The 8,616-nt window shown below is 37.4% G+C and overlaps 1 protein-coding gene across 1 annotated transcript in view; it reads left to right on the top strand.

Moving 5' to 3' along the window:
• The first annotated feature begins 3,811 nt into the window (after positions 1-3,811).
• The window catches only part of LOC107740640 (serine/threonine-protein kinase WNK4-like), a 63,797-nt gene continuing 58,992 nt past the window's right edge, over positions 3,812-8,616 (top strand). The window contains exon 1 of the mRNA XM_016553128.1: positions 3,812-4,727. Coding sequence (XP_016408614.1) covers positions 4,089-4,727 — 639 coding nt within the window. The 5' untranslated portion in view covers positions 3,812-4,088. The remainder of the gene's footprint in view (positions 4,728-8,616) is intronic.

Raw genomic sequence — 8,616 nt, 5'->3', positions numbered from 1 at the left:
AACTAGCTAAACTATCCCCAGTGTTTATTTGTTTACTGGAAGCTTGTTATTTTATTCAAGAATCTACCTGATTCTGGACATATGCCCTTCACACAGACCATCTGGGGGGGCCATCATCATTTCGTGAGAATAACATCACCTCTCTCACATGACCCGCTTCTGTTGCATGATTATTTATATATATGTTATATATATAATCCAACAAGCTGTTCTTAATATGAAATATGATTCGGCAAAAGTTTGACAAGGGGAGGGGTGATTCGAACGAAGTGGAGGCAGGAGGCCCAGCTGTTCACGGAGCAGCAATATGTTCATACTGATAAGCGTACACGCACACACAAGTCTTTCTTTTCAGTTTGTGTCACGTGAGGCTGTTCAGAGCCACAGGCACAGCCATGCTGTATCACGCTCAAGGGGTCTGAGATATCTGCTCCATACAAGCTCATCTGTAGTTCCATTCTGGCCCATAGTCATATCTTCTTTATCATTTTTAGACACATGATTTTTTTTTAGAATGGTTGCATGACATTCGGTCATTCAGCTTAAGAAAGTTTCCAGCAAAGCTGTCAGCTGTGTTCTTTTATTATCAATGATATAGAATAGGTTTTGTTAATATTTTGACTATTTACTTTCTATTTTTATGTTTTCCATTTTAATTTTAAAATGTAGTTACAGTAATTTTATTGTTATTTGTTTTTGTTGTATGTATGTTTTTTTTTTTTTTTCTGATTTCAGTTTTAGTCATTTAAGTATTAAACTAGCTGAAATAAAATAAGGTAAAATGTTTTATATTTTATTACAGTTAACATTTAAGTAACTTTTTTTTTATGGTTTTAGTTTTAGTTTAATTTTAGTTTTAGTCAAAGAAATAGATCACCCAAATAGCATTGGCAGAAAATGTACCGTTTCTTCATGAGAGTAGATTTGGGAAATTTTAGCATTACATTATTTGCTTGCCAATGGATCCTTTGCAGTGAATGGGTGCCGTCAGAATGATCACAAGAATCCACAAGTTATCCACACGACTCCAGTCCATCAGTTGACATCTTGTGACATTAAAAGCTGCATGTTTGTAATAAATCTATCATAAAGACACTTTTAACTTCTGGCCATTGCTTCTGGTTAAAATATGAGACCTCTATCCATAAAATTAGTTTTTCTAGTGAAAAAGTAATCTTGTCTGAATCATGAAAGAAATATGCACAGATCAGGTACTGTTTATAAGCGCAAGTAGTCCAAAACAATTCTAAACAAATATGTCTGTGGCCAAGAGGGGATGGACTTTTTCACTGGATGAATCATTATTATGGATTAGTATTTTGTCCAGAAGTGATGGTTTAAAGTTAAAATGCCTTAATTATCAATTTGTTTCATACAAACAGCTTTTTACTTCACAAGATGTTAATTGATGGACTGGAGTCGTGTGGATTACTTGTGGATGATTGTGATGTTTTTATCAGCGGTTTTGATTCTGACGGCACCCATTCACTGCAGAGGATCCATTGGTGAGCAAGTGATGTAATGCTAAATTTTTCCCAAATCTATTTAGATGAAGAAACAAACTCATCTACATCTTGGATGGCCTGAAATTGAGTGCATTGTCAGCAAATTTTATTTTTTGGGTGAAATATTCCTTCAGTGATAATAACTCTACAGCCTTTTGTGTGCTTGTTCTGGTATTTCTTTAGATCACATTTTAAGTGCATCGTTCAGTTTGCAGGCTAGGGATAATTCACTCAAAAGGGAAAATTATATCATTTATTCACCCTTATGTTGTTTACTTCATTTTCAAACCTGTATGATTTAGTTTGCTTCCCTGTGGAATGCAAAATAAAATTTTGTTTTTTAAAAAACATACTGTCAAAGTCTATGGGGTCCAGTGTTTGGATATAGGTTGATAGACAGAATTTATCCCTGTTCTGTTGCCCCAGAGTGTTCAGCACTCATATGATCACTGTTGTCTAAAATGAACATAAACACTGTAGTCAAGTCACCTGCTGCTGTGGATGAAACCTCCCCGGTGGCCCACTGGTACATGACGATTTAAAGTTAATCCTTAGTGTTTAAGCCAATAGAAACACAAACAGTCGGAAACAGATGACCTATGCTTGAGTGGCTAGACCCTCGCTGACCCTCACGCTTCTCTGCGATCACAATCAGTCCATGTCCTTTAATTGGGCATCAGCTCATTGCTAGGGAACTAAGCCATCATAACAAAGACACTGACAGCGAGAGAAACGGAGGCTGCTCAAAATAGCCACCATGAACCTATAGAGATAAATGACTTGGTGCGGAAAAGTTTCAGTGATTATCATTAGACAAAGCAAAGAAGAAACCAAGCAGTTTATTTGGATTGCTATGCGAAATATGCATGCTGTATGTGAACGGGATAATATTAATAGTCACATGAAGCCATTACAAACATTTGTCATGTTATGTTGTATGTTATGTTGCATTGTCATAATACAAGATGTTTATGTCTTGGCTAGTGTGATACTGATGTGTATGGACGTGTGGCACACGTCTGAGCTTATATCAACATGCTGTGAAGAGGATTTAATTACACCTGATGTCTATGTTTATGCAACTCTGATACTGCTCATCAGCTGATCAGTTATTATTAGTTTCTGTTATGTACTTGCTACTTACTGTAACATGATCGTGGGGTCATGACCACATTGAGGGGGACACGTCCTACCCAATATTCAATCGCATACTGATTCTTAAATTATTTTAGTCCCCTCCATCCTAAATATATAGTTATATCCTTGAATGTGCTTCAGGCTAATGGAATACAGCAGGATTGAATCATTCTCAGTGCACAATGACAGTTTTAAGCTTGACTAATAACATGAATGTCATTAAGGATTCTGACTAATCAATCTCATGGGAACCGCAGAGAAATAATTCCATCTGTTCAGTTTATTCACTTTTACATGGGGAGGTTTTGATACTTTGGATTTGAATTAAGCAGCCGTTTCTTGAATTCACTGCTTCATGATTTCAAAGATCTGGGGTTCCCTGCACTGTGTTTAACTTATTGACTCTGTAATGATCTTGCAACAGACAAACCCAAAGTAACTTTGGCAATAGCATGTGGCAAGAAGTTTCAACATTTATTCCTTAAAACTAAAGTCTTTTATAGAATTTTTATTTCTGCTTTTATTTTAGCTAATAGTAATTCTGATATTTTCAGCAATAGTAGCATACTTATTAATTTGTTAGTAGTCACTTTACCAATAGCGACAGGTAACTTTTTCATTCTTACTAGTAATAAATTGCAAAAATTCTATTTGTGCTCATATCAACTTTCGAGGGTGAACTGAAATGGTCTGGGGTCGATTTTGTTTTAAATGTATTTATTTATTTATTTATTTATGATCCTCATGGAATTTAATGATAAAAGTTTGCAATTTATTACCCAGTTACAGATGCTTGTATCAAAAAAGTATTATTATTATTGTAAATAAATACCAATTGAAGAGATATAGTCACTTTGGCAACACGCACTAATATCCAGTGAACCTTGTGAAAGTGAAAGATACTTGTCATTTTTTAAATTACTAGTTATTAAAAACAATTGTGAATTATAACATAATAAAGTTTTAAATAATAAATGTTTCAACAGCTTGCCATAATAGACAGCTGTAATATTTCTGAGACGTGAGGGACTGCATTTATGGCATTGTAGCTTGACTGTTTGTGGTCCCTCACAGACTAATTACTAATGTGTTTTTCCACGGGGAGGAGCAACCAGAGCAGCAGAGTAGCGTAGCGTACTAGACACTTGCGCTTGGAAAGCGAAGGCACAGCGTGCGCTCCGTGGACGCGCTCGAACGTCACGCCGTGATATTCGAATTATTAACCTACAGTTGATTGCTGCGTAATATTTCTACAGAACGTTAACTTGCGTTCGCATTTATTTTACAGTCGCGTTGATTTATATATATGTATAGGTATATAGGCTAATCTGCATTGCGCTCTTGGAGAAGTTCGTTTGGAGGGGCTAAATGTAAATGCATAGTTGTTATGGAGAAATTCTTGAACGCAAAGACATGTAATGCTCTACATTATGCGCTGCAGTTCTAATGTTAACTACACAGATATCTACTACAATGTCACAGGCTGAGGTTGACATGGCAGGTCTTGGCTTCCCGAAGTTGCCTGCGGGTTTTGACGCGGACTCGTTCTTCCCAGCGCGCCTACCGCCGAGACGGAGGAGACACTCGGCGAACTCCAGGAAACATGCCTACAGGTTTAACAAACTCCACACCATGGACGTTGAGCCCCAGGAGAGCATCGCACCTCTGACAAAAACTCTTTCGTGGTCAGCCGACAACATTGTATCGGAAGCTGCCAACGAGGAAAAAAAGACGGACTCTTCTCCTCCAATGTCATCTGTCTCCAGCTCTCCACCTGAGACGCAAGACTCGGACCCGCGGCCAGCTGATACCTGGGCCACCGAGGAGCCCAGCGCACAGGAGGCTGATGCCAGCTCGGACTCGGATGAAGAAAGCACCCAGAAGAAAGCTGTTTTGTCAAGAGCCCCGTTTGAGCGCAAACGCGAGCAGGAGGAAAAGGATGAGATTGAGACTAAAGCTGTGGCGACTTCACCTGATGGAAGGTTTCTGAAATTCAACATTGAGATCGGAAGGGGGTCCTTTAAGACAGTCTACAAAGGCTTGGATACGGAGACCACCGTGGAGGTTGCTTGGTGTGAACTACAGGTAAGAAGTTGTACAGTTCAGTTACTTTAATGGGGGTCAACTTTTCGGTCAGTAAATGTCTGGATGCAGTTGGTTAAGGTTCGAGTAACCCAAATTGCCTTATGGCGCCTCTAGCGACGTCAGGTAACTGTGAAATGGTTCAAACAGTAATTATTTTATTAGCAGTAACTGTATGTATCAGTTCATAGATGTGCATTGGGGCATTTATCGGGTCATCAGGTCAGCAAGTGTTTTAGGAAGGGTTCTGTATATCTTATGAAGATGAGGAGGTGGTGATGAGAAAGCGTGTAATTAATCTAATTTATGATAGCATTTAGATTGGCTTTGTGCTATACAATGACTGCGACCAGCTGATATCTAAACTCGTCCTATGATGAATGGACGAATAATATATCTGTTATCTTTGCACTGTTAGTAATCAGATGCATCTGCATCTGTTCTTTAATGCAAATGAGAGTAACACTGATGTCATGTGTTACTTTGAAAGGCCGTTTTCATCAGCATGTGACATTACAGTCTAATCAAGGCAGTGGTTTTCTAAAAACTCACATTTTTGTTTTGATAGTAGGCTATACTGAAAATCATTATCTCATCCTAAGAGGCAAGATGTCATCATGTGGAGTGTCAATAGGATGATTAATGTGCAAGGCTCCAGACAGGAATGCCTAGGTCAAGGTCATGTTGAATGTTTTAGTGTTAAATATAGATGGGTTAACCTATTTTTTATTTTCACCTCATACAGTTATGTTTTTAAGTAAGTTTGAACTTTCCTCTAGTTTAATCATTTTGACTGGGTTGTCAAACATGATTTATTTTTTAACTTTACAAATTGATCTTGATTGAATTGAGTGTAGATGGTCTGATCAATCTTTAATTTTAGGTACAGTATATGTATAGATGTGTTCTGATATTTTTTGTACATTGAATGCAAAACCTAGAATTCTTCACAGTGCATTAGGAACTTTCTTCTCCAGTGCTGATAGCTATGTTGGCTATTATGTGCACAGTCCCAGGTAACCTGAGTATTGGGCACTGGACCTTCTGCCAGGCTTCCTTATGGTGCAGTATGCAATATGTCACATGCTGTGGTTACTAGACATTTTTCAAGCAAAAACTTGCATGCTAAAACATGATATGTTCACACTACAGTACAGATGGAATTGGCCCAAATCTGCAGCACAGATGTGATTCTAAGCAATAATTTTCAAATCTGATTTTGGCTAATTAATTCAATAAATCACCCTAGATCTGATAGAGTGTTTCTCATTTGGTCTGTTCTGATAGGATCATGGATAACAAGAAAGGAAACAATGCTAAATGCAAATAATAAAATGTAATGAATTGTATTTAGGATAGACAATTACTGTAAATCAGCTTTTTTAAGGGAGGATAAATTGCGTTCCATATCATTTGTTGTTGATGTCAAAGGTTGAATGTCCAAACTCTTCAGCTATCACTTGGTAAAAGTTAACCAAATCAGCCAGATGCCAGCATGAACAGGTTGGGTGACATACTCTCATCCTCGAAAAGAATGAATGAAGCTACGCTTCTGAAAGAAAACACAACCTAGGTGATTATGATTATAGTATTTTTACTTAATATTACATTCATGTTAAAAAACGTGCCTATTATCTTTTTTTTTTTTTTTGAAAAGACAAGATAGAACATGTATAGACACACAAATAGCTATTAAAATGATCTAGGTGTACCCCTTAAAGTTAAGATTTTCAAAACATTTTTGTTTATTTTGTATGCTAAACTAGTTTGTTTCGATAAACATTGTTGGGTCATCACTTTATGTCAAATTTGGGCTCTGAAGCAAAACCAGTTGAAAACCACTACAAAGAGCTCAGCATAGACTTCAGTTCATGTATTTCTTTAACTTCACTCATCACTGTGCAGGTGCACATTACAATCATCGTCATTCATTGCCAGTGGAACTTTTCTTGTACAAAACCGCTGTCAACACAATTACTGATGAATGCTCCTTTGGCTGTTTTATTCTTTTTCCTTGATGCATTCAGAAAAATATATCAAAATATTGGATTTGAGTTTTAAAAAAAAATCTTCAAGGGAAAGTTCACACAAAAATGAAAATTCTCTAATTATTTACTCAGCATCCACTTGTTCCAAACCTGTATTAGTTTCTTTCTTCTGTTGAACACAAATGAAGATATTTTGAAGAATGTTGGTAACCGAACAACTGGAGGGTGAGTAAATGATGACAGAATATTAATTTTTGCGTGAACTGTCTCTTTAAGGCCTGTAACGTAAGTGTAGCTTTAGTGGAGGCATTGATTGTTCTGCTGACAGTGCTGTCTACAGCACTTGGACTCTTTCTTTGTACTCGCAGGACATGTTGTCTGTCTTGTTAGAAAGGGATACTTGTTAATCCTTTGAACGGCCAGGAAAGTGTTTTTGTGACTTTCCCAGACTGCCGGCCCCCGGTCATTCACAGAGAGCTTGTTTACCCCTCACAGTTTTATCTGAGAAAGCCATTTCTCAGTGACCCTTTATTCCACAGTTCATTTTTCTACCTGTTCGTTAAACCTTTGAATGTGCCATTTACTGCCTGTGGCGTGTTCATTGAGCTAATTCTGTTGAAAGAGTAGAAGATTTATTTTACCCAGAATGCAGTGCCTAATTACCTTGCTAAATGGTCGTCTGGTGGAGGGGAGCTGCCAGGGTGACGGTGGCTTGTGTCCACTGAGGATGGCTCCATGCTCTGTGAAAATGACACAGGCTTTGCTTTGAGACTTAAGGCGGTTAATGGGATTGACTGAAGTCTCTCACTCAGTGATCTCTCTTTCATGACGGCTGACGTGAGGGGAGATCAAGGATAAGAATAACTTAACACAGAGCTTGGCTTCACTGTTGCTCATTCAGTGCATGTGTGTTTAAGAACCCATGAGTGTTGCATATATGTTTATATACATATATACTTAACATTATTTTTCTTTTTAAACATTTAAGACAGTTATTTAAAATTTTAATATTTCACAATATTACTGTTTTACTGTATTTTTGATCAAATAAATGTAGCATAAGTGAGGTGAGCATAAGAGACTTTCTTCAAAAATAATTAAAAAAATTGTAATTATTCTGTAATTGTTCCTTTTGACCAGTAGTGTACGTGTGTTCACTATTGAAAATGTAAATTATAGATCTTATATTTATAAAATTATGTACATCTTAAATGTACTTAAAATATTTGATATATAATTAATATGATTTGTTTACTTGTAAACCATGTTCTGATAAAGTAGATGTGCATTTTTAATTTGTCTTTTAAACATATAGACTTATTAGTCTGATTATGTTTACATTCATGCATATCTCTCTGCCTCATTTCTGCTGCTCGCTGATTAGAGCTGAGCATGCTGTGGTCATGTCTCACACTTGTTGTCTAATTCATAGCTCCACGTGGCTCAGCTGTGGGGTCTGATATTCTGTTTCCTGTAGAGGGGGGCACATGGGTGGAGATGAAGGGGCTCGCATGTCTGTCAGGTGGTCGAGCTGGATAGTGGTAGAATGTAATTGACAAGCCAGATGGAAAGAGGCCATTGGCCCCAGAACTTGGGGGAGGGTGGAAGTATGTCAAAGTGTGTAACAGATGGTCTACGCTATGTTCATAGCTAGCTTAAAGGGTTAGTTCACCCAAAAATGAAAATTCTGTCATTAATTACTCACCCTCATGTCGTTTCAAACCCGTAAGACCTTCATTCATCTTCGGAACACAAATTAAGATATTTATGATGGAATCTGAGAGCTCTCTGACCCTCCCATAGACAGCAACACAACTGAAATGTTCCCAAGTCCAGAAACAAGCTCTCAGATTCCATCAAAAATATCTTAATTTGTGTTCCGAAGATGAACGAAGGTCTTACGG

This window comes from Sinocyclocheilus rhinocerous, unplaced genomic scaffold (genome assembly GCF_001515625.1).
Source record: "Sinocyclocheilus rhinocerous isolate Xijiao unplaced genomic scaffold, SAMN03320098_v1.1 scaffold705, whole genome shotgun sequence".
NCBI classification, from domain to species: Eukaryota; Metazoa; Chordata; class Actinopteri; order Cypriniformes; family Cyprinidae; genus Sinocyclocheilus; species Sinocyclocheilus rhinocerous.
Note: the sequence above shows the minus strand (reverse complement) of the source record. Positions and strands in the feature narration are given on the sequence as shown.